This window comes from Jaculus jaculus, chromosome 1 (genome assembly GCF_020740685.1).
Source record: "Jaculus jaculus isolate mJacJac1 chromosome 1, mJacJac1.mat.Y.cur, whole genome shotgun sequence".
In the NCBI taxonomy this organism is placed as follows: domain Eukaryota; kingdom Metazoa; phylum Chordata; class Mammalia; order Rodentia; family Dipodidae; genus Jaculus; species Jaculus jaculus.
Window position 1 is genome coordinate 331,415,811 of NC_059102.1, and position 25,881 is coordinate 331,441,691.

Below are 25,881 nucleotides of genomic sequence, written 5' to 3' on the forward strand. Positions count from 1 at the left end.
CACACCGTGTGTGCTATGGAATGACCTGCTGGGTGTGGTGTATGAGATGGTTCATCACAGCGTGTGTGCTGTGGAGTGATCTGCTCTGTGAGGTGTCTGTGATGGTTCATCACACTGTGTGTGCTATGGAGTGACTTGCTGTGTGAGGTTTCTGAGATGGTTCATCACACCATGTGTGCTATGGAGTGACCTGCTGTGTGTGGTGTCTGAGATGGTTCATCACACCGTGTGTGCTATGGAGTGACCTGCTGTGTGTGGTGTCTGAGATGGTCCATCACACCATGTTTGCTATGGAGTGTCGTGCTGTGTGTGGTGTCTGAGATGGTCCATCACACCGTGTGTGCTATGGAGTGACCTGCTGTGTGTGGTGTCTGAGATGGTTCATCACACTGTGTGTGCTATGGAGTGACCTGCTGTGTGTGGTGTCTGAGATGGTCCATCACACCGTGTATGCTCTGGAATGACCTACTGTGTGTGGTGTCTGAGATGGTTCATCACACCATGTGTGCTGTGGATTGCCGTTCTGTGTGTGGTATCTTTTATGGTGCCTGGTGCCACGGAACTTTTGCTTGTTTCTTTTAATGTTTTTTTTTTTTTTTTTTTTGGGTGTGTGTCTGAATCTCACTTTGCAGAGTCAATTTGAACTCGCCTCAGCTTCAAGGACTCCTGTTATTTGATGGTTTACTGTTTCTCCCTCCCTCTGTGCAGAGCCTCATTGCTGCTCTTATCCCAGTATATACCTGCCTCTTTGAGCTTCATAACCTGCTGTATTGTCTCAGCTTGAAGAGTACTGGGTCTGTGTGTCCTCTTTTGTCTCGTACACTTCCTGCATTCTTTCTCTTCAGCTCAGAAGTTTACTACATATGGCTGGCAGGGATCCTTTTTTCACCTGAGTGGTCCATGTGCATTTTTTCAGAGATTTTTGTTTGTTGCTACAGCATTGTCAGGCATCTGGTCTTTGTTATTCATTCTGAAAGTGGAAAAGTTGATGATCAGAACGGGGCTGTTCTCATAATTTAAGTAGACAGGACAAAACTCGATAATATGCAATATGTACAAACCCTAGGAATGTGGGAGATGAGGTTACCATGACAAGTCATAGGTGTGCAGTGCCATCTACTGGCTGATGCAAAGGTCTGCTGAAGTTTGCATTGTTTAGAGTTGTGGGATGTTTAAATGTGTAAGTAGTTTTTATTGAGCTGTCTATATTTTAATTTTAATTTACAATGTTTTAAAATATTGGGCTTTGTCAGTGTCTTGTCACTTTTAGAACTATATTATATAAAATCAACTTATTTTAAAGCATACTTGGTATATTTTTTGCATATAAACTAGTTTTAATATATGAGTCAGATTGTCCCATCTGCTGCTGTTTTTAGTACGTGTTCCATCAATCGAGCGCAGTAGGTTGTTACAGATGAATTCATCAAATTTTACCATGTTCACTTTTCCAATTCACGAACATGCTTGACCCACCTAGATGTGAACAAGCTGCCTCCTGCTACCATTCCTTCCCACTGTGATGGACCCCCAAACTGAGTCAGAATAAGCCCTTCCTCTGTTAATTTGCTCTTGTCTGGGATTTGTTCACAAAAGTAACTGATAGAGAGTTGCTGTATGTGCTTTTCTTTGAAAATGGTCTTTAATGTTATTTCTTTGTAAATGGTATTATGTTTTTAAAAGCTCGTTGCTGTATAGAAATATAATTGAATTTTGGATATTAATCTTATATAACTGATGAGCTCATTTTTTAGGAGGCTTTTTTATTTTTAACTACAGGTTCCCTAGGATTTGGGATTTTGTAGGAGGGTGTGATGGTTATTCTTGATTGTCAGCTTGATTGGATTCTTAGGAGCTGAAGCATGTCTATGTCTGTGAGGTTCTTTTCAGAGAGGTGAGATGGAATGCTCCCCTTTCTTTTTCATGTTGTATGCAGTGACATAGTTGATTTACCCCAGCAGTGACAGCAGAGTCTTTTCTCATTTTCTCTACCAACCATGCTAGTCATAATCTTTTACCCAGGTCAATTTGCACATTCACCTTACTCATTACATACTTGTGTTTGTGATTTTTGCTTCTAATTTATATTTCTCTTGCAGTGTTACCAGAGTCATATCCCTTGGAAAGCAGATTCTGAAACTTCTCATTTTATTCCAACAGATATTTAAACATTTCTTTGTAAAGTCATCTGGTTTGGGGACCTTGATGTTCCTTGGTTCTTAACAGCTTGTTGTAGTCAGCTTAACGTTGCTGGGGGGAACTTAAAGACCAAACACAGTGTATGGGAGGAATAGGATTTATTTCCAGCATACAGATCCAAGGGAAGTTCCATAGCAGTGGGAAAAGCTGCCCTCTTCACAGGCCCATGCAGAGAGAAGAACCAGCATTTGCACCAGCAGTATGCATAAAAGCAACCACAGCAAAGCAGCTGGGACCTTGGCCGAACTCACTCAGCATACCTCAGGAATTCAGATCCATCTGCAGTGACACATACCTCCCCCATAGCAGGAGTATGTCTGCTAGGGGCAGAAGCTACAGACTCAATTTTTTTTTTTTTTTTATTTGAGATAGACAGACACAGAGAGAAAGGCAGATAGAGGGAGAGAGAGAATGGGTGCGCCAGGGCTTCCAGCCTCTGCAAATGAACTCCAGATGCGTGCGCCCCCTTGTGCATCTGGCTAACGTGGGACCTGGGGAACCGAGCCTCGAACCGGGGTCCTTAGGCTTCACAGGCCAGCGCTTAACTGCTAAGCCATCTCTCCAGCCCCAGACTCAATTTTGAATATGTATTTTTATTTATTTGAGAGCAACAGACAGAGAGGAAGACGCATATAGAGAGAATGGGCATGCCAAGCCTCTTAGCCACTGCAAACGAACTCGAGACATGTGCATCACCTTGTGTGTCTGGCTTATATGGTTCCTGGGAATTGAACCTGGGTCCTTTGGCTTTGTAGGCAAGCTCCTTAACCTTAAGCCATCTCTCCAGCCCTCCCTTTAAAATTAAATGTTCCCAAGTCCTTAGAAATTTAATTTTCTTTTAGTATTTTTTTCTTTATAATCTTAATTTCATCAGTGTTATAGTTACCTTCTTGCTGCTAGGATAAGACACCTAACCAAAAGCAGCTGATGGGAGGAAAGTTTTTTTTTTTTAATATTTTATTTGTATTTATTTATGTATTTCAGAGAGAAAGAATGAGAATGAATATGAATGGGTGCACCAGGGCCTCCAGCCACTGCAAATAAACCCCAGACACATGTGCCCCCTTGTGCATCTGGATAGCATGGGTCCTGGGGAATTGAACCTGGGTCCTTTGGCTTTGCAGGCAATGACCTTAACTGTTAAGCTATCCCTCCAGTCTGGGAGGAAAGTTTTATTTTGGTTTACAGTCTGAAGGGGAAAGCAAGGCATGAGCAGAACCTGGACATCACCTCCTTACTATCAGAAGGTGAAAAACAGCAGCAAGAGAGTGAGTTGAGCTCTGGTAATGGGAAGCTGGCTATAAGATCCCTAAACGCAGCCCTAACAACATACCTCCTCCAAAAGGTTCCGCCTGTCAAATTGCCATCAGCTGGGAAGCAAGCCTTCCGAACACATGAGTTTATGGGTGGACATCTATTTCAAAAACCACCACATTCTGCACCTGGTCCCTGAAACTCATGACCATTCCATGATGTAAAACACAGTGTATTCAGTCCAGCTTAAAAAAAAAAAAAAAAAAAAAAACCATAGTTTTTATCAATCCCTGTTTGAATGCTTTCAAATATCCCCATGGACCAACATCCCATAACTGTGAGCCTGTTAAACCAAAAATACCTAATGGCACAGAGTAAACATTCACACTGCAAAAGATGGCATTGGACATAGCAAGGAGAGAGTCAACCAATGGAAAATTTAAAATGAACAGGGCAAACATCAATTACTTTAGGTCCAAGTCTAATATCTGTAACCAGTGACAAAGTCTCTGGGGTTCCAATTCTGCCTACCAGCTGGGCTTCCCATAGCCCCAGGGAAACTCCATCTTGAGCCAGCAGCTCTCCTTGGTGGTCATTCTATAGTCCTGGCACCCCAAAGTTCTAGGGTCTATACTGTAACCCACAGTTCATCCTCATTGCTTCTTCAGGTCTCCACACAGGGGCTCCAATATCCTTGCCTCACATTACTTACTGGCCACTTCCAAAAGCAGCATTGCAAATCCAGTGACCCTTTCTTTCCTGCATTTGTTATACTCTGTAGTACCAGACAGGCGACAAAATTTGTTAATCTATGGGGGAATAAAGCCACCTCTGAAGAGCAGGACACTCCTTCAACATTCAGATCCCCTACTTTCAAAAAGAGTCAGCATTCTTTCTGCTGTTCCAATGCAGAGCAGCTGGCTCAATCTCAATGGTGGTAATCTCTCAAACCATTTCAACTGAAGCAGGCCGTAGGCTCCAGGCTCTATGTTGTATTCTTCTGCCTATACCAGTCCATTCTGCCTTGCTCAAGTTCTCACGACACAGGCAGAATATAGCTAGCTTCTCACACAAACTGCTTCCAGCCCAATCTGGACAAAGCTCTTTCCTCTTCCCATAAGCCCAGCCTGCACAGTTCTTTCTGCACTTAGGTCTTTCAGCTCTTACAAGAATGGTCCGTCAACCTTTGCTGAAAGCACTGCAAGGCTTCTCTTGAGTGCAAAGTTTCAAATCCTTCCCATTCCATCCACAAATCAATTCCAAGAAGCCAGAACTCACAGAGTCAGGTTTCGAGCAACAACAATCCCCCTCCACTGGTACTAATGATTGTTATGGTTACTTTCTTGTTGCTGGAATAAATCACCTGACCAAAATAGCTGATGAGAGGAAAGTTTTATTTTGACTTACAGTCTCAAGGGGAAGATTCCTGGATAGTAGGGGATACTATGGCATGAGCAGAGGTTGGATATCACTTCTTCTGCCACGGTAGGTGGACAGTAACAGGAGAGGGAGTTCTGGCAAGGTAAAGCTGTCTATGATACTCCTAAGCTTACCTTCAAGCCAGGCGTGGTGGCGCACACCTTTCATCCCAGCACTCAGGAGGCAGAGGTAGGAGGATCTCTGTGTTTGAGGCCATCCTGAGACTACATAGTGAATTCCAGGTCAGCCTGGTCTAGAACAAGCCCCTACCTCAAAACAAACAAACAAACAAATACACACACATACACACACACACACACACACACACACACCCCTTCTCCAGAAAGACTCCACTTCCACATAAATTAATGAGGGACATCTAATTCAAATCACCACAGTCTTTAAATGTTCTTTTCCAGTTTTCTTCTGCTATTTGTTCCTTGTAAAATACTCATGGTTTCTTAGTCTGTAAGGTTTTTTTTATTTTCCTTTTGAGGCAAGCCCAACAGACTGGCCTTTTTATTTTATTTTATTTTTTGAGCAAAAGTGAGAGAGAGAGAGAGAGAGAGAGAGAGAGAGAATTGGCACACCAGAGCCTCTTGCCACTGCAATCAAACTTCCTAGTGCGTATGTGCAACGTTGAGTGCTTGTGTCAGCGTGAGTCTGGCATATGTGGGATCTGGAGAGTCAAACATGGGTTCTTAGGCTTCTCAGGCAAGTACCTTAATTGCTAAGCCACCTCTACAGCCCTGTCTAGAGTTTTTTTTTATATAATTATATTTAAGTTTTTTAATTTTATTAAAATAATTTATTTTTGCTGGGTATGGTGGTGTATGCCTTTAATCCCAGCACTTGGGAGGCAGAGGTAGGTAGATCCCCAAGAGTTTGAGGCCACCTTGAGACTACATAGGTAATTCCAGGTCAGCCTGGACCAGAGTGAGACCCTACCTTGAAAAACCAAAAAAAAAAAAAAAAAAAAAAAAAATATATATATATATATATACACATATATATATATATATATACACACACACACACACATACATACACATATACATATATACATACATACACGCACACACACACATATGTGTATATATATTATATATATATATATATAAATATAATTTTTATTTATTTATCTGAGGCAGACAGACACAGGAGGAGAGACAGAGAGAATATGAAAGGGTGCTCCATTGCCTCCCACCACTGCAAACAAACTCCAGATACACACAGCATCTTGTGCATCTGGCTTACATGGGACCTGAGGAATCAAACCAAGGTCCTTTGGCTTTGCAGGCAAATTTCTTAACTGCTAAACCATCTCTCCAGCCCCATATTTATGTTTTTATATTAACTTATTTCCCTATTTTGAAGATGCTGAAAATTTATTTCTGTATTTCAACTTTCTGTTTTTAAAACAATCAATATTTAAGTTTTATTTGTGTCTCTGTGTGTGCATGTACGCATGCACCAGCCTCTTCTGCTTCTATGAAATGAAAGCCCTTCTGGCTTTTTACATGGGTAGCTGGGGACTTGAAGTTGAGCCAGTGAGCTTTGCAAGTGAGCATCTTCAACTACTGAGCCATCTTACCAGCCCTGAAATTGAACTTTCTAAATACCTCATCTCAGTGTGGCTTGGCTGTTTGGGACTTTCTAAATACCTCATTAGAGTACTGCTTAGCTGTTTGTTGGAAACAGCTTCTTCTTAGCCTTTGTCTTGGGAAAAAAATTTTAATCTCAATTTTGTACATTTTATATTCCTCCCTCTTCTTTCTAGAAGCCTATTTGGCTTTTTTAAAATATTTTTTTGTTGTTATTTTTGTTTATTTATTTGAGAGAGACAGAGAGGGACAGAAAGAAGCAGATAGAGAGAGGGAGAGAGAATGGGCATGCCAGGGCCTCCAGCCACTGCAAATGAACTCCAGATGTGTGTGCCCCTTTGTGCATCTGGCTAACGTGGGTCCTGGGGAGTCGAGCCTCAAACCTGGGTCCTTAGGCTTCACAGGCAAGCACTTAACCGCTAAGCCACCTCTCCAGCCCCCTGTTTGACTTTTTAATCTTCACAGTTAAGTAGTAGTTCTGCAGTTAAGCTTTGGCTATCATTATAAGTACTTTTCTGTATTTTCTAATCTTAGTTGATTGGTAGAAACAAAACTCAGCCACCTTTCTGCTATTTTTTCTGCAGCAAATTTATTGTGGTGTATTGGCCTGTTATATATGATTAAAGTTTCATTGTTTCCTTTGGACATTTTTACAGTCATCAATTTTGTTTTGAATGGAACCATATTGCTCTAACTAGAATTTGATAGCATAATAGAGAAGACTGTTCTGCTGAGAACTGTTGATTTGTACGCCATCATTGTTTTATTATGGTTTTATTAGAGGTAGAGTCTCACTCAAACCCAGGCTGAGCTGAATCTCACTTTGTAGCTCCAGGAGAGCCCCAACTCATGGTGAGCCCCCTCCCTCCTACTCGTGAATTCTGGGATGACAGGTATGTGCTTCTGTACTCAGTTACGTTGTTTTTCTATCATGCCCCAACCTACTATTCTTAGGACTGTCTACTACATTCATGAACACTGCTCAGTCCCTTCTTTCAGGCACAGTCCAGGGTTACGTGACACAGATGCGTAGCTCTCTGAACTGAAGCGAATGATTGCATCTTGGTACTATGTTGCCTTCTTTGTTTCAACTCTGTCACATACAGAACCATTGCTGTTTCCTGAGTCCCTCAATCTGTTAGCCTCCGCATTCAGCCTTGTCACTAGTGGGGGGACTTTGTGACTGGAGTTGCACACTTTGTGCACAGAGTTTACTGGGGACACAGTGCAGTGTTCTCATTCAGGTTTCTGCATGTGAGGCAGAGGACGTGCATTCAGGAGGGTGCTGAGCCCCTGCCTCCATCCCTGAGGGCAAGTGTGCATTGTAAGGAAGTGTGATGGATGGCCAGGTGAACAATCGGCCTGTGGTCACAGCCTGTGTTCAAACACCTTGCACCAATGGATGTTATCAGTAAAGGCTGTTGTATCAGACTTGAGAAAGACTTGTTTTCAGAGCGCACAGAGGATGTTTGGATTACTTCAGGAAGAGAATGACTTGGCATGTTACATTTTAGGAGGAAGATGGTATCTCTCAAGATTTGAAGGCAACTGCTTTCTATTATCACAGTTTGGGTGATTTTGAACTAAATCCTGAAATAAGCGTATCTGAAACTGGGTGACATCACAGATTGGCTTAGCTACAGGAGCCTCCTGCAGTTACTGTTGACTTTTAAAATCCTACAAGTATCAAGCTCAGCTGCAAATATGAGTGAAGGACTGCAGAGGGAGAGCAAAAAGGGGGGGTTCGATGTCATGCTGCCATGTGCTGTGCCCATCACTGTGGTATGCACAGGAACTAATTAGTCCTTAGCCTTATTGACTCTAAAGAAAGGGGGCCTGTTATTGCTTGTGTGTGTCTGTGTGTGTGTGTGTGAGAGAGAGAGAGAGAGAGAGAGCTTGTGGAGACTAGAGAACATCATCAGGTGTGTCTGTTAGTTGCTGTCCATCTTACTTTTCTCAAGACAAGGTCCCTTACCTGGAGCTCTTGCACTTATTTAGGCTCGCTAGCCAGTGAGCCCCCAGGGATCTTTCTCCCTCCACCTCCTCAGTTCTGGAATTATGGGTGCACACTGCTGCCCCTGGCCTTTACATAGGTGCTGGGATCTGAACTCAGATCCTTACATTTGTGCAGTAAGTCCATGACTCACAGCTATCTCTTCAGCCCAAGGTATGCTTTCCTATAGGGAGATTATTTGGGAAAATAAGTTTATCTTAACTTGAACTTTATTGTAATTGTAATTCTGCAGACTTGATGAACACTGTTCTTAAAGAAAAACTTCTAGCAAATGTTTGGCAGAACTTTTATATAAGTTACTTATATTATTATGAGTGTATTGCATACTATGGCATCTGACAGTTAAGTATTTGGTTTAAATATATTGCATGTTTGATTTTCTATACTTAATAAATTTTGGGTTTTTTGGTGCTTTCCAAGGGTAAAACTTTTATTAGGATATTTGAACAAAATTTCAATTTATTTCATTGTACTTGTAGGAAATACAGCTTAGACTGCAATGGTTGGTCATGTGAGGTATACTTAGTGGCATCTGTTTATGAGCCTGAGAAGTAAGTGACCATTCCTTATAGAGGGTGTTGCTTTGCCAGGAGTAGAGTCCATATCCATTTCTTCCTTTATCCCTAGGTACCTAGCCGTGGATCAATAATCACTTATAAGTAATTCTTTTTTTAATATTTCATTTTAATTTTTTTGTTTGAGAGACAGAGAAAGAGGTGGGGGGAAGGGGGGTGGGCATGCCAGGGCTTCCAGCTGTTGCAAATGAAGTCTAGATGCATGCACCACTTTGTGCATCTGGCTTACATGGGTCCTGGGGAATTGAACCTGGGTCCTTTGGCTTTGTAGGCAAGCACCTTAACCACTAAGCAATCTCTCCAGCCCAGTAATTCTCTTTTTAATGATTGCATTTTAAAAAGGTAAAGTCCAGAGTTAACAGCTGTCTATCACATTCCTTTCTGTGCTTAAATATCACCTTTCTAATTTTTCATCATTTATATCATAAAAATTATAGGGTTCAAATTTGTGTAATTGAGATGCTATTGATAACTTAAAACAAATTAATCTTTTTTATTGCTAATTTATTTCTCACAGTCCTGACCTGATAATTCTGTATGTCCAAACCAGAAACAAATTGTAGGCTTTTTTTCTGATTAAAATATGAGAAAAGTATTTAGATATTAATAAATAGAAAGAAATATTTCTGTTAAGAGGAAAGTTGACGACTTAGTTCAATTTTGGTCAAGAGATGTCATTGCTTCTATAAAATGAATTATTAAAGTGTGATGACAGGGAGGGGAATGAGTTTCATGCTCAGCAGGACAGGTCAGCCATCTGCGCCTTGTCATGCACATGGTAAGCTGTGCTGTTTCTCTCTTGGTTTAAAGACTTGCAAAGCATAGATACCTTTTCTTCATCTGCACTGGAATTATAATTAATGTGTAGAATATAGTCTTGTAAAGTGTATTCTTAAGCTATAATTCATTGCTTTGATATAATAACCATATTTTATTTAGTGTAATGGTGATACAAATGAGCCAGAATAGAAAACATTTGTGTAATAATTATTTCCTGTATACTTACTTGTATATTGTCATTTTCTTTCTCAGAAACTACCTAGAAGATGTCCTTTTGTGACAACATACAGAGTTTAAATGTATTTTGTATCAAAAGTTAATACAGATTGGCTCTTGCTTTGACTATCATAAGACTTTTTTTGAGTGATCAACTTATCTCTAGAAAATAAATGAATTTTACTATTACTGAAACTTGAATTGTGACAAAAGTCTTTTTGAAGTTTGTTTTTTGTAAAGACATGTTTGTTTCTAAGTAGAAAGATGGCTGCCCAGACCTTCAAGCACATATATTGAAATCTTGGACAAACTCAACTTACTGTTTTTTCTGATGCAGTATTACTATGCCTTGTGCTCTTTTCATTTTAAATGTTATCATTTATTTGAGAGAGAGAGAGAAAGAGGCAGATAAAGAGAATAGACTTGCCAGAGCCTTCAGCCACTGCAAATGAACTCCAGACGCATGCACCACCTTGTGCATCTGGCTTACATGGGTCCTGGGGAATTGAACCTGCGTCCTTAGGCTTCTCAGGCAAGTGCCTTAACCACTAAGCCATCTCTCCAGCCCCAACAAAAATATTTTTAAAAAAATTCTTTGCAAACTGTTGACTAGAAATAATTATGCCTTTAGTTTTAAATCTGCCATATGTATTTTAAGAAAGTTGAATTGCTATTTTTTATTTTCATTGAGAATTTTTGTATAGAAATATACTGTAATTTGATAATAATCCCCTCCCATTCTCACTATTGTCTTTTATCTTCCTTCCTCCATTTCATGGAACCCCCTCCTCTTTCCAAGTAGTCCTTCTATTCTGCTGTTTCATTCTTTTTGTCCTCCTCTATCATCAGTGTCAAATATTGATGGTCTCCTCTGGATTGCACAAGTCTGGTGGAGGTAATGAATGCACCAGTCACTTCATGTTCGGAGGATGGCACTGCAAGTCCTCCTCCTCACACTGTGACTCTTAAATTCATTCTGCTCCCTGCTTCTGCCATGTTCCCCAGGCCCTCTGGTGTCTGGTGGAGATGTCACATTTGTGCTGAGCTCTCTGACAATTTTTTGGCCTCCCCTGCCACCTGCAACAAGAAGTATCTGTGGCCAGTGGTGAGAGCAGTGTTAATCTCCTTTCCGCCACCTCCTCTGCCAACATTCTCTGAGGCCTGGCAGGAGGGATACAGGTGTCTCATCTAGTGCAGAGCATTCAGCTGTCACCCCTGACACTTCGATGGATTTCTGAATCATCCCAGTAGTGACTGCATATTTTCCCCGGTGATGGATAAAATGGGAGTTGTGTGACCATTATATTTATAGCAGACCTATTTTATGTTTTCCTAGTGGGGAAAGTTTCTGTTTGTCCAGGATGACAGTATATATATTTATCTGAAAGTTTTTAATCAAGATTTACCGTAAAGGGAGCCTCACACCTGCGTCTGTCACGTTGGTTTTATTATGTGATTGAAAATCTTCAGGTGGATGAAGAGGAGTCAAAGGGAAAGGCCTTACCTTTCACGAGGGAGCAGATGACCGTCTGTTTTCTCCCTGCCCTGGCTTCCATGTCGTGCCTTTCCCTGTAGTCCTCATTCTGGTTAGTGACCTGTGTCCGGTGAAGAAGAGAGCTGTCCCAGCATCCACCTCATCTGTAGCCAGGCGATAACCAGTGTTGATCTTTGAACAAAGACTAGAACTCGCCCCTCTCTCTGCCACCACTGCTATTGCTTTGTTTAGTTATTGTCTTAGGATTATTGAATCCTTGCCTTACTCCATTTTCTTATTATTTTAATTAATGTAGTTCTTCAAGGCAAGCTTGTAACCATGTTGCTTCTCAAGTACAGAATCTTTAGGATGATATCAAAGGTTCTTTGACAGTTTGGAGCTTGCTTTCATATTCAGTTATAGTGCCCACATTGTATTCTTTCTTTCTTTTCAAAAATCTTTTATTATTTATTTATTTGAGAGAGAGAGAGAGAGAGAGAGAGAAAATGAGTGTGCCAGGGCCTACAGCCATTGCAAACAAACTCCAGATACATGTGCCACCTTGTGCATCTGGCTTATGTGGGTCCTGGAGAATTGAACCTGGGTCCTTTGGCTTTGCAGGCAAGTGCCTTAACCACTAAACCACTTCTCCAGCCTATATTCTTTTTACATTACAAAACTCTTGTCTTTCCATGAGTATGAGAGTGTACACTGATGGGCAGATACTTACATGCCATGGGGTAGGCGTGGACATCACAGGACAGCCTGGGGTGTTAGTCCTTACCTTTCTCTTTGAGGTAGGGTTTCTTGCTCACTGCTTCCTACAGCACACTAGCTGGCCCATGAGCTCCTGGAGACTCTCCCATCTTAGAGTAGCAGCACTGGCATGACAGATGTTCATGCTACCACATCTAACTTTCACATGGAACGCAGGTATTCACTTGTGTACAGCAAACTCTTAACTCACTGAGCCATTTCCCAAGCTTGGCCTTTCTGAATTGCATGATGTGTCTCACTCACTTCTTCACTCATTCAAGTTTATTGCTAGCTGCTTGGTGCTCATAGGTGCACAGAGGACACAAGTGAATGTGACAGCCATGACTATCATTCTTCTGAGCCTTTAGAATACTGTGTCCATCAGTCCTGACTTAGGCCATGCTTTTCCACCTGCCCGTTTCCATTTATAGTGTTCCTAGTAGTCTTTTGAGCTGTTTTTCTCTGTGAACCACTTAGTGACTCGGGTGGTGGTTTTGTGTGTCCCAGCTGCTTCCATTCCTGCTTCGGTTGTAGTGTGCACTACTATACGTAGACTCAGTGCTTCCCAGCTGAGTTCGCCCTTCATACGATGGAAGAGGAAGACAGTGGAACAACACGGGAGTAAGCAGTGAGGCAAGGGACAGGAAAAGGCAGCACAGGAGGCAGGAGGGAAGACGAGAGCACTAGCGTGGACGAGCACCAAGGGAAAGCAGTGTGGGCAGCAGGCCTGAGCTCTGGGCACGTGGGTCTCTCTGGCCCACTTTATATTGGGGCTGGTGCAGGGTCTTGGTGAAGACTGAGTTAGTACCCCAAAAGTGCTTAAAGATGAACACACACAGTGTGTGCTGTATGCTCTTGTGGCTACCACATCTCTGCTCTCATTGCTCTTGCGTTCTGAAGGCATTTCTGCTTTATCTCCACAGCAACGCTGCTGACCCAGCTTTGAATAGACTGTAATGTCATACTGTTGTACTCGTGGTATGCCTGGCTTCATAAATAATGAAAGCTAGCAGATGAAAGCTCTCATCATTGACCAATTGGTGACCTCATTTTCAACACATGATGTTTTCTGCCTAAAATATGACATGGTTGGAGCTGTTGGAGTGATAGGGGAGAAAGCAGGTTATAGTTCCCAGGGCATGTTTGAGACTTGGAATTCATTTGCACCAATAACCTGCAAGGTACTGGGGACACAGAAATGTGGTTCCTGCTTAATTCCAAGTGATCTGCGTGGTGACAGACTAATGGGAAAACTGAAGGAAAGGAGGTCACTGGGGACCCAGAAAGGCTGGAGAAGAATGCTTGTTCTCACTGTCTCTAACCCCTGTGGGTAGCGGTAGGTATTCTTTTGGGATCAAATTCTTTTCACTCCGGTCGACCATCCAAACCTGGTTCCATGCCATTCTGAAGTCTACTGTGATGTCCTTTTTCTAAGGGTCACACACTTTACTTCAGCTTTGGATGGTGTTATCTGTCCTAAGAATTCTTGAAACATAGGCATAGAAGCCATAACTTTCAGAGAAGCTCACCTAGCCCTTCAGTGCTGGGCTAAGTGGCCCAGTGTTTCTCGCCAGCCTGCTCTTCTGCAGGCAGGTCTTGCCGCGCTTAATAATGCCTCTGCAGGGCTGGTGCTTCAGAAATGTTGGTTGAAGGTATGCATGGGGGATATTGCATAGAAGAATTAGCCAGGGGAGAGGATGAGCAAAACCAAAAATTGAACTTTGCTGTTCTGAGACAGTGGAGGAGATCTGTCTGCCTGGAGAAGGAGAGTCCTCACATGCCAACTTCGGGACGACAGGACCTAGTGACAAAGGACCAGGAGCACTGAGAGGGAATAATGGACATGTTTTCAGGAAATAATTATTTCTAATTCTGTTAAACTTTAAAAAACACTCTTAATTGATTGAATACTTGCTAACCACCTATTTTCTAGACTCTTGCTTTTTATTTTAAAATTATTTCAATATAATTTTTTGAGAAACATTGCAAAAATTTGAATGCTTTTGAATATATTGGGCAGTTATCCTTAATGTTTGCTGTTTGTTGTTCCTGTAAACATTTTAACTCTGACAATACAGAAATAATTAAAGAAGGCAGCATCTAGCTCACATGTGGGGACGTCCCTCCTCGCAGCTCACAGGAGGACGGTGTTCACAACTGTGACCTCTTCTTTGCAGTCTCTCCAGAGGCCGCTGGGTTTCTGTCTGCAGTCGGGGTGCTCGCTGTCCTGATGCTGCTGCTCTTCCTCTATGCTCACAAGAAGCTCTGTTCTGAAGACGTCGGAGGGTTTCCAGACCTGGGGTCGGGATACAGTACAAGAGAGACCTCACAAGAAAGAACATGTAAGTATAACACAGCTGTTGCTTTAAGAAGAAATCAGTGTTACTCTTATTTATGTCAATATATACCATAAAAAGGTTGGCCTTGACAAGTAGTAAACTTAGCATTTGCACTCTGTAGGAATGAAAGGGCTCCTTAAGAAACTTATGCTCAGGTTATCCTTCTGTTCAAAAATTGCTGAGGTGCTGCATAAAGGTGAACTGTCTGCTGCTCAAAATGTTTCACTTTTCATTTGTAAGCTGTCCTGTTGAGACTATACTATGAACAGATACGGAGTTTAGAAGAAGGAATTGTGACACTTTATGCAGCCTGAGCTCCTTGTGCATCCAGCTCTCTGGAGACTCTCCCCATGGCTCTTGATACAACTTGCCCTTTGACTTCACCTGCCATTTAATCTTGGCTGGTGGGTGATTCTGGTGTTGGGGTTGTTTTTCCCTTGTAAGAGCGTAGACTTTCATTCTGGTGGTTCCTCCCTTGACACCATCAGCATCTCATCCCCAGCATCTCTACATCCTAGGAAAGGTGAGGGTACTGATTGTGTTCATTCCCTTTTCTGGAGAAGCATTTTTAAAAATATTGCCTTCAGAAGGCCTGGGGAGATGGTTCATCCAGGGAAGTGCTTACCATGTAGGCATGAGGATCTGAGTTCGGATCCCCAGCACACATGTAAGAGGTGGGCATGGTGGTGTGCACTTGTCATCCCAGAGCTGGAGAGTTGGACATGGGAGGATCCCTGGGTCTTACTAGAGCCAAATTGGAGAGCTCGAGGTTCAGTCCGTCAAAAAGAACCCCGTCTTAATTATAAGATAGAAAGCAGTCGAGGAAACACCCAACTTTTAAATTTCTGGACCCCATACCCCTGTGCTCCCAAATTTGCACCCATACACAAATGAGCATGCGTAACAGACACGTGAATACCACATACAAGCAAAAAATTATTGAAAAAGCTTACATAAATAATAACAGGAAAGAATTTTTATTCTTTTTTATTTTCCTTTGGTATAGGGTGTTCCTGGGGCTTGAAATCAGCCTTTGCATATGTTAGGCAAGTGTTCTGCCACTGAGCTATATCCATAGCCTCTATCCAAGGCACTAAGGCTATTACATGTTAATTTAAGTAACATCTTGTTTTTTGCTTTTTGGTTTTTCAAGGTAGGGTCTCGCTCTAACCCAGGCTGACCTGGAATTCACTATGTAGTCTCAGGGTGGCCTTGAACTCATGGCAATCCTCTTACTTTTGCCTCCTGAGTGCTGGGATTAAAGGCATGTGCTACCATGCTCAGCATAAGTAACATTTTTAGTTTTTGACTTTTTTATAAGTAACATTTTTAATTAAAAAAAAAAAAGAGAAATCCTGTGTTTTTCTAACTAAAAAGAAGTTTGGGGAGATGGTAACACTGTCCTGCATGTTTCACAGCTCTGTGCTGACTGGCCTAGATCTGTTGTAACATGATGCCTGCTTTGTCCTGAGTCTGTCCTCAGCCTTTGCAGACCCCTCAGCACCTGTATGCGACAGAGTGCCGGAGCAGCAGCCCTTCCTGCCTCTGTGAAGGGAATGTGGTCTGGAGAACCCAGGAAAGGGTCTCAGAGCCTTTTCCCTGTTCTGAGTGTTGTCTGCTCCTGCTTGGTTCATAGGATGACAGAAGCCACGTGAGATGCAGACTTGTGTGTGCCACTGGACAGTGCCCAAGTGGGACTCAGGCTTGCATGTGCCACCGGGCAGTGACCCTGTCCTCCATCCTGTCTTCCCTCCATACGAATCATCTAGATATTTTCCTCTTAATATGTTTTTTATTTGCAATACTGGCAGTTTGTAAAAGGGTGATTCCCTATGTAGACTCTCTTAGTAAGTGAGCCAAAGTCACATAATAAAACCCTTTTCCTACTTCTTCTTCCAGGTATAGAGTAAACCAGTAGTATTGAGGGAGGTGTGTTCTTGCTGCTGTTTTGATAGCTGTGGAATGGGAAACAATTTCATTGCATTTAAACCAAGTGCTTTGATTTTTTTTTCCCCCTTTTTGGAAAAGTCGTTTTACTTGGACACATTTCTTCCAATGCATGGTGCATTTTCAGAGAGATTTAAAGATGCCGTGTGAAATAGTAATGAAATGAGCTCATGAATAGCAACATGTAAGTAAATACTAAATTCACATTCCAAAGTAGTTGATATTTTGAGAAGAGGAAATTCTATTATTGCACCTTATAGGAACAGAGAATTGGAAAATGGCATTTTTCAAACATTTTCAGCCGATTTTGCCGTCGGTGTCCTCCCTGGTGGACACGATCAGCAGTGCTGTGGAGGACTTGAGCGCTGCTGTGGGGGAGGTCAGCTGTGCACTCACTGACTCCGTGACGGGGCCGGTAGCAAACATGATGCAGGGCTTGCGCCCAGGGGCTAGCTCCGTAGCAGGAGAGCCTGGCGAGTGCTCTGCACCAAATAGTGCCATGCCGCCAGAGGGCTTCACACCGTCTTCTCATCAGAAAACACATGCTAATTTTGAGTACAGAGCAAAGCAAAGCACTTACAACACTGCAGCTCCACAAAAGCCAGAACAAGGAGTAGATTTTTATAACAGTGATGGGCTGCAGACCCCATTAGGATATGAAGAAACTGGAGCTGCAGTTATGTCTGCTTTGGGAGCCCCTGTGAGCAGTGGTGTGATGTCAGTTGTCAAACAGGACCCCAGGGCCGACATACAGGAACTAAACAGATCAGTGGTCTCCCAGATGGGTAAGAGAGGCTTACAGGAGGTGAGAAGACACCAAGACATGAAAGGAGGCCAGAATGCCACCATGGGAACACCCACACCATGTATTCAGAAGGGCCTGGCTGCAGACCATTGTCAAGTCCAGGAGCACATTGGGCCCCACCCCTTCTGTGTGGGAGGAGACCAGGAGAAAAACAGGCATCTTGGTGCCTTTGGGTGCTCTGTTTATGCCAAGGCTGAGAAGCAGACCAAACGAGAAGAAGGACCCAGAGGGAGAGAGTGTTCTGAAAGTGCGTGTTCTCCAGAGGCTGTTGTGAGGAGCTACAGACATAGGACACAGAAGTCTGTTAGGAGAGAAGATTGGGGTCAAACTCTACCCACATATCCTAGAGATGAGTATCCTGGGAAAACCAAAGAACAAATAAACCCAGTCAGCTACCACAGAGTGAAAGGAGACCCGAGAACTAGGAAGCACGAAGCCCGTTCCAATGGGAGAGGAGCAGCACAGAGTAAAGTTGACAGATATTCTAAGATACTACCCCAAAAAGGTGAGGTCTCCTGATGATGGTTTGAGTGATTCCGTTTTCTCTTCATTTTTTTTTTTTTAATTAGGAAAACATTCAAACTTCCCAACTTTCCAGTCCATATCTATATATCTAATTTAAAGATTTTTTTGAATCCTTTTACTGGGAAATATTTTTAAAGCCATTTAGTTTTTGTTTTTCACATTCATTTCAAGGTCATGTTATTTAACTAATTTTTCAGCAGTATGAATTTTCCTTTTCTTTCTTTTTCTTGTTTTCTCATTTTGTTTGTTGTTTTGCTTCCTTTGAGACAGATTCTCACTATGGTGCTTGTGTGGGCCTGAACCTCACTGTAGCCCAGGCTGATCCTGAACTTGCAATCTTCCTAATTTAGTCTCCCAGGTGCTATGATTACAGGTGTGAATCACCATACCCGGCTTCTAAGTTTTCTTAGTGGAATTCCATAATTTTTTTATGTTATAAGCATACATTAGTTGGAGTTTATTTAGTGTGATGTGCTTGTTTTTAATGATTTTACTTTAAAATATATTTTTTAGTTTATTTGCAATCAGAGAGAGAGACAGGGTGGGAATTGGCACACCATGGTCTCTTGCCACTTAAACAAACTCCAGATGCATGCACCACTTTGTGCATCTGGCTTTATGTGGGTACTGTGGAATTGAACCTGGACCATTAGGCTTTGCAGTCAAGTACCTTTAACCACTGAACCGTCTCTCCAGCCTTTTTTTTACATTTTCAAAACTAAGTGGTGAGTTGGTTATGCGCCCTCATTGCTCTCCAGATTTACTCCAGTGAGCATCCTTATGGATGGTTTCGATTTCTGTGTGAGCAGCATTCTTTTGGGCATGTCGTCGTTCATTTAGCCATACATTACAACTGCTGCATGACTGCTCAGCTCATAATGAGTACACATGAGCAATGCATTAGTATTCATGAGTTTCCTATATAGAATTAAGATTCTGGATATTTATAGTGTTCACTCACAATATTTGTGACAATTCTTAAAGCATCATTGCCATTCATGCTGCTGATAATTACTGCTGGTAGTCCTTGTCATTTCCACTATTACTGATAGGCTCACAGGCCAAAAATACACTTGTTTTGCTTTTAAAATATACACCTGTAATAATTCTGTAAACTCTGATCCTTATAAAATACCAAACAACTATGGTAAAGCCCTCAGCAGCAGAGAAAGTGAGGAGTTTTAAGTTTTGTTGCATGGCTCATCCAGAGTGGAAGTCTTCTGCAAATTGATCATTTTTCAACTATAAATGGCACAAGGGAGGCTGACTTAGGGTAGATGGGTCATTAAAAAGAAATTCTAGGGCTGGAGAGATGGCTTAGCGGTTAAGCGCTTGCTTGTGAAGCCTAAGGACCCCGGTTTGAGGCTCGATTCCTTAGGACCCACGTTAGCCAGATGCACAAGGGGGCGCATGCATCTGGAATTCATTTGCAGTGGCTGGAGACCCTGGCGTGCCCATTCTTTCTCTCTCTCTCTCTATCTGCCTCTTTCTCTGTCACTCTCAAATAAGTAAAAATGAACAAAAAAATTCAAAAAAAAATTCCATTTTGTGACAATATGCCCATAGGTCATTCTTATAGCAGCTTTTGAACATCAGATTCAGTAGGCTTCAGTAGTCTAGGCTTAGTTCTGTTAAGTATATAACTTATAAAGAAATAAAGTAACAGAGTTTACATGTTATCCAACCATAGGACAGGTATCAGAAAACGTACATTACAAGATTTTAAGGTTGTTTTTGCTTTGTTTCATCAAAGAAGCACCTGAGACTTCAAAGTAACCAAATAGCCCTTGTGTATTCCAGACTAGATTAGTACTAACTTCAAACATGCCGTCTTCCCGTGACCATAGCTGTTCTGTCATGTGCTTAGAGCCTGTGTTCTAGGTTCTCTCACAGGGCTAGAAGGTTGGAAAGAGAAATGTTTCCTTCTGCTTCTGACTGGAAGGCTCTGGAGCTGATGAGGTTTGGTTATGTAGGTACTCCCTGCGAGTGACTTGCAACCTTCCTGCTGCTGTGAGGTCCTGCTTTGGTATTGCATAAGCACTCACTCGAGTTGGGTGCCTGGACCAGCTCTGCTTTCACTTGAGTGCTGTTCATTCAAACTGTGGGTGGCAAAGTGTGCAGATCTCAGTGTTCCATGGAGTGACCACCCACCACATGACTCTGTGCCCTGTGGGCTTACACAGTGGATTTCAGATTGTTTACAGTTTACTTCAAATTTAAATAGACACATCTGCTGTATGTTAGGCGCAACTTGCTGTGACTTCATGAATGAGCTGTACCTGCTACTGCTTTCTTTTTCTTTTTCTTTTTTGTTCAAGGCAGGGTCTTGCTCTCTAGCCCAGGCTAACTTGGGATTCACTATGTAGTCTCAGGGTGGCCTTGAACTCACAGCAGTCCACCTGCCTCTGCCTCTGCCTCTGCCCCTGCCTCCTGAGAGCTGGAATTAAAGGTGTGTGCCACCATGCCCAGCTACTTTAAAAAATAATACTAAATTTATATCTCAAAAATTTGCTTAAAATTTAGGTTTACTTAGGCAAAATTTTCCTAGCCATCTTACCTTTCACTGGTAATGTTAGTAGCTCAATGTTATCCTTCCAGAATCCTATTGCATGTCTGGGTGTATAGATTGTATGTAGAACTGTGGGCACTGTGTGTGTGTGCGCGCATGTACACACACGCGCGCACACACGCACGCACACATATATATATGTAGGTATACACACACACACACACACACACACACACACACACACACACATATGTTAAATGAACCACACTTTCTATTCTGTAGCCTTCTCTTCCCTTAACTTGATGGTGTAACCCTTTCCTTGTAACTTACTCACTGTTGACCTGTCCAGTTTGTAGTACGTACTATTGTGCTGATATGTCAGCACTTGCCTAACCAAGACCCACTGATGGACCTGTGGGTTATACGTTATTTTGTTTTTCTTTTGCTATTAACATATATTGAGAAGATATATATATATATCCTTGTTCACTTATTATTTTCATGAACCTAAATGGCTTGACAAGTTTCCTAGGAATGGGTCAAAGATTTCAAAATTAGATGTTATATAAGTTTTGCGAATTTGCTCTTTAATAAACTTGTACTAACTTTTCTCTGGCCAGTGGTTATGACTGTCCATGTCTTTCTCCTGGTAGTGCTGAGCCTTGTCAGTGTCTGAAATATAAGCCAAAATGGAACTCAGAAATGTGTCTTGAACACAGTTTGAATGGGATTCATGTGCATTGGGCAGTGCTTACAACTGATCCTGTGAACACTGGGGCAACATGGCGAGCACTGTAACTTCCTTTATACCTAACAAGGTCAAGAAATCCCTGTGATTCACTATTTGTGTCATTAGAATATGCAAGTTGCCCTGAGACTACATAGTGAATTCCAGGTCAGCCTTGAAAACCCCCCCCCAAAAAAAAGCAAAATTGGTTTGTTCTATTAAAGCAAAAATCACATGATTAGTCATGTTCGTGAAAAATTATAATTCTCAAAAGCTGAAGATTCAGATTATGTATGTACACATTTGTGCTCACATGTGTACATATACACATACAAACTATGCCTTAAATTTGGTTAAGGCATTCTCCAGTTTCAGTAGCTATTTTAAGGATTACTTTGTCTTTAACTGGCTTCTGTGTGCTGACATGCATACTAGCTGCTACTTGTGCATCTGCTTGCATGTGTGTATGTTCATATAACACATTAATTAATTTGTCATACTTTCATATGTAAGATTCTTGTTTCATTTCCTTGCCATCCCAAACAGATAATTCCTACGTGGACAGAGGTGAGCCTGGCTCATCCTCTGAAAGTGAAGAAGAGGCACTGGGCAGATACCACGAGGCCCTGTCCAGAGCACGCAGCTCAAGACTGCCATTTGTAGATTGTAGACAAAAGAGCTATGCTTGGGAAACAAGGCAGAAGTATAGTCCTTTATCTGCGGAGTATGATGGCTACAGTAGTGAGGCGTCAGTAGATGAAGGTAAGAATGTTTATCCTTTGCAATGGCACACTGTTATGTGAGTTTGTCTAAAATTCTAGGCATCTATGTTTGCTCACCAAAGTAGCCTGTACCATACAGTGGAGTCACACACCTGGGAATTTAGTTATTTTAGGTTGGAATCTTTAGACAGAAGCTAGAAATGAAAACCAGCTCTAAAACACCCAAAAGCAAAACATCAAATAACCCAAGTAATATAGAGTAGCTCTTATGTCACATGAGCACGTGCTTGATGTTGCAGAAATGAAGGTGTGACTGCAGCGTTGCGCAGGTGCCCTCAGTTCTAAGCTGATGGGCTCCACACCCCTCACGTTGCTGACTCCCCTGTGAATCCACTGTGCACGTGTGTTCGTCTTCATTCGCTCTGGCCCCAGCTTTGTTGCGCATCCAGCAGAGATGCGGCACTCTGTTTTGTGAGAGACAGTAAACTCTGCGGGCTTGCTGAGCACTGGTGCAGTGTTAAATTGCTGTCAATGCTTTTTGAGGGATTCTTGGGCCACAGTGATATCAGGGCTGACTTGTCAGTAGATGGCTCACTTTAATGCTGTCATGAACTCCAGAACAAAGCCTGTGTACAAGGTGCAAGGCCATTCATGGGCATTTCCTGCCTTTCTGTAAAGGTTCTTTTGTCACAGCATATTTGTTTCCATATTTGAATACATTGTTCATCTGCTTGATAGAATGACTTCTCACAGTGATTCTTTTATTTCTACCCAGAAGAGAATAATATATAATAGACATCAAGCTTATCACATACACACGCAGGGTTAGCTTTGATTTGTAGCTGTGATTTATATTGTAGGCCTCTTACTGTTGACTTTTAAGTTCTAGCCCAAGTTACAAGAAGTTGAATGAGCCAGATGACCTGTTTTTGCTTGGATTCATGTTAAGTAAAGATTGGTGCTCCTCATTTTTCTTTCTGTTGGTATGCAGCTGTAATGATAAGTGAGCCAAATACTGAAATTTTATCAGACAGGGTGCTCATTATGAGATGCAGTCAAAGAAATAAAGAATATTAGATGGGACCCCTGCTCTGAAAAATGTCTTTGTAGTAGTAGAGACACAAGACATGTACTTACCAAGATCATTGAATAGTTCAAAGCAGTAAGGCCAACCCTGCATTATACATACCTCTGGCACATGAACAATAAACTCAACAGATTGTAGATCCAATCCCAGCTGGCATTCTGGCCCTATCCTGTGACATATAATTGTTTTTACATATTTTATCATACCTAAAATGTGGGCAATATTTACCTGGTAAAGTGACTGTGAATATCAAGTGGCAGACGTGGTAGTTTTTGACTAGTGTCTGACATTGGTAGGTAAGTAGCCAGTCAGTGAGGTTGCAGACAGCAGCCATGAGAATCATGGTGGTGGTGGGAGTGGCAGCCACGAGCAAGCCTGTGCCTGCCATCCCTGACCTGAACTCTGTAGGCTCAGTAGACTTTCCTCTAGCCATGCCTTCTTCCCTCGTATTGGTTTCTTCTGTCTTGACTGCTGGCTTCCCCTCTGCAGTCCTTTAATTCTCGGTGACCAGTGGCCTCGGGGAGGAGCAGTGGCATCACCTTAGTGCCTCTGTGTTCTTGCCCTCAACCTTAAAACTAGTGCCAGAGCCTGAGAGTTGCTATCTTTTGTTTTTTAAATTAGTTTTCTATTCTGCAAGTACAGGCAGATTGGTACCATTATTAGGCTCATCCGTGACCTACCCTCATTGCCCCCCCCCCCCCTTGTTGAGGCATATGGGTCATGCATTGTGGAGTTAGCCCTCAGTTATGGGTAAGATAAATTTCTCTGCATATCATGACACAACATGTAGCTCTGACATTCTTTCCTCCCCCTCTTCTACAAAATTTCCCTGAGCCATGTTGGGTTCCTTTTTGGTCTGCTTCAGTGATGAGGTGTTGGGGGCCTGGGTGTCTGGCTATCTGATTTGGTATGAGTTGATTTTTCTCTGTGTTGATCTCCTTCCCCCTTGTGCTGGTATCTGGTTCACCAAGAAAACAGCACCCTTGCTTGTTTTGCCAATTTTTCTTAGTTTCAGTCAGGGCCCTTTTGAGGTATGATGGGGTAGCTCTCTCCTTAGGATCTACATCTATCTGAAAAAGAGAAGCAGATTCTCCAACGGAGAGTAAGTTAGCACCAGGACAAATGAGATAACCCTTACTTTGTTTTTTTTTTTTTTTTGGTGTAGGCCCTCTTGTAGCCCATGATTTATGGTAGCTTGACTTTATTGTAGAGTGGGCTTATGTTTGGATATGGTTCTGACTTGTTTCCCAGCTTCAGCTGTGGGTCTCATACCAATGAGGGGATCAGTTAACCAAATCAAGAGCAATTGGTTCCCCACCATGGCTGTGTGCCACTATTGCACTTGTGTGGGCATCACAACAGGTTATTTGCTACTAAGTAGGTTGGCCATGAGTTGCTTGGACAGATACTGGTTGTTTCCCCCAGTCGCCCATGTAGTACCTTCTGGCACTAGACATGCTGACTGTCTGGGGACTGATTCTCTCCTGGCTTCCAGCCATGCTGTTCCATTTTACATGTCAGCTGCATATGGTGTCTTCAGCAATAGGGTCTTACTACTAACCTTTGGTGGGTCATCAAGTACTCTGACAGAAATCTGTCATTCTTTTAGGAAACCTCGTAGGTTTCTCATTATCTCAGATATGTAGGACCTCTCCTGTACTCCACTACTCATTTCTACCCTAAGTTACTGATGAAACTCCAGAGTAAGTTGATTTTTAGGTATCCTCAAATTCATTAATTTCTTTTTTATTTATTTTTACTTTTATTTTTTATTAACTTCCATGATTATAAAAAGTGCCCCATGGTAATACCCTCCCTCCCCCCACTTACCCTTTGAAACTCCATTCTCTATCATACCCCCTCCCCATCTCAATCAGTCTCTCTCTTACTTTTGATATCATGATCTTTTCTTCCTCTTATGATGGTCTTATGCAGGTAGTGTCAGGCACTGTGAGGCCGTGGATTTGCAGGCCATTTGTGTCTGCAGGGAGCATGTTGTATGGAGTCCTGCCCTTCCTTTGGCTCTTACATTCTTTCTGCCACCTCTTCCACATTAGACCCTGAACCTTGGAAGGTGTGATAGAGGTATTGCAGTACTGAGCACTGCAGTCATTTCTTTCAGTCACCATAATACCTTCTGAATGCCATCTGAAAAGACAAGATTCTCTCAAAAGTGAGAGTAGCATTAATATAAGGGTGTGAACATTAACAGAAGTGCTTACTGTGCAGTTTGATAAGCATAGTCTATACATTTGGCCAGACAACAGCAGACTCATCTCTCTTCTCCTCTTATAGCTTCATGCAATTAATTTTGATGATATCTTAAAATTAGGGCCACCAGAGCATACATTTTTAAAATGTGGCCTAAAGATTTTTTAAATAAGGCTTAAGATAAATAAATTCTTGTTATTTTAGGTGCATTTAGGCTGTTTCATGAAGATTGTTCTGTTTATTTTCATAATTTGTGAAGAAGATAACCAGTGAAAATTCTACCTGTGTTTTCCAGAAATCTATGATGCAAAATATGATTAGTGGTCTGGGCATGTCACTCAGTAGCAGAGTGCTCACAGGGCGCACCCAGGGCCTTGTTTGATCTCCAGTACCTCAAGCACAAACAACTTTTTAAAAATGTTTTTTGTTACTATTATTAATAACATATTTCGTATGGATACGTCATGTGTTGGTACCCTCTTTTCCTTCATCCCTATCCCTATTCCATTGGGGATGCTTCTCAGTAGGGTTACAGGTATTCCCTATGGGGTTGTGGTTTATGCATTGTGGGAGCAGCAGTTATTTGGGGGAGGGGATGCCTCTGGGCCTGTGTCTCAACCTGTGGCTCTTACAATCTTTCCACCCCCTCTTCCACAAAATTCCCTGAGCCTTGGTGGGTAAGGGTATTTTTGTTGTTGTTGTTGTTTAAAGAAAGGCA

General features: G+C 42.1%; 1 protein-coding gene across 5 annotated transcripts in view; it reads left to right on the forward strand.

Moving 5' to 3' along the window:
• Positions 1-25,881, forward strand: part of Syt14 (synaptotagmin 14) — a 222,330-nt gene that overhangs the window by 66,933 nt on the left and 129,516 nt on the right. For all 5 annotated transcript variants that reach the window (XM_045142202.1, XM_045142203.1, XM_045142205.1 and 2 more), the window contains 2 exons: positions 14,469-14,633; positions 21,690-21,905. In XM_045142202.1, coding sequence (XP_044998137.1) covers positions 14,469-14,633; positions 21,690-21,905 — 381 coding nt within the window. The remainder of the gene's footprint in view (positions 1-14,468; positions 14,634-21,689; positions 21,906-25,881) is intronic.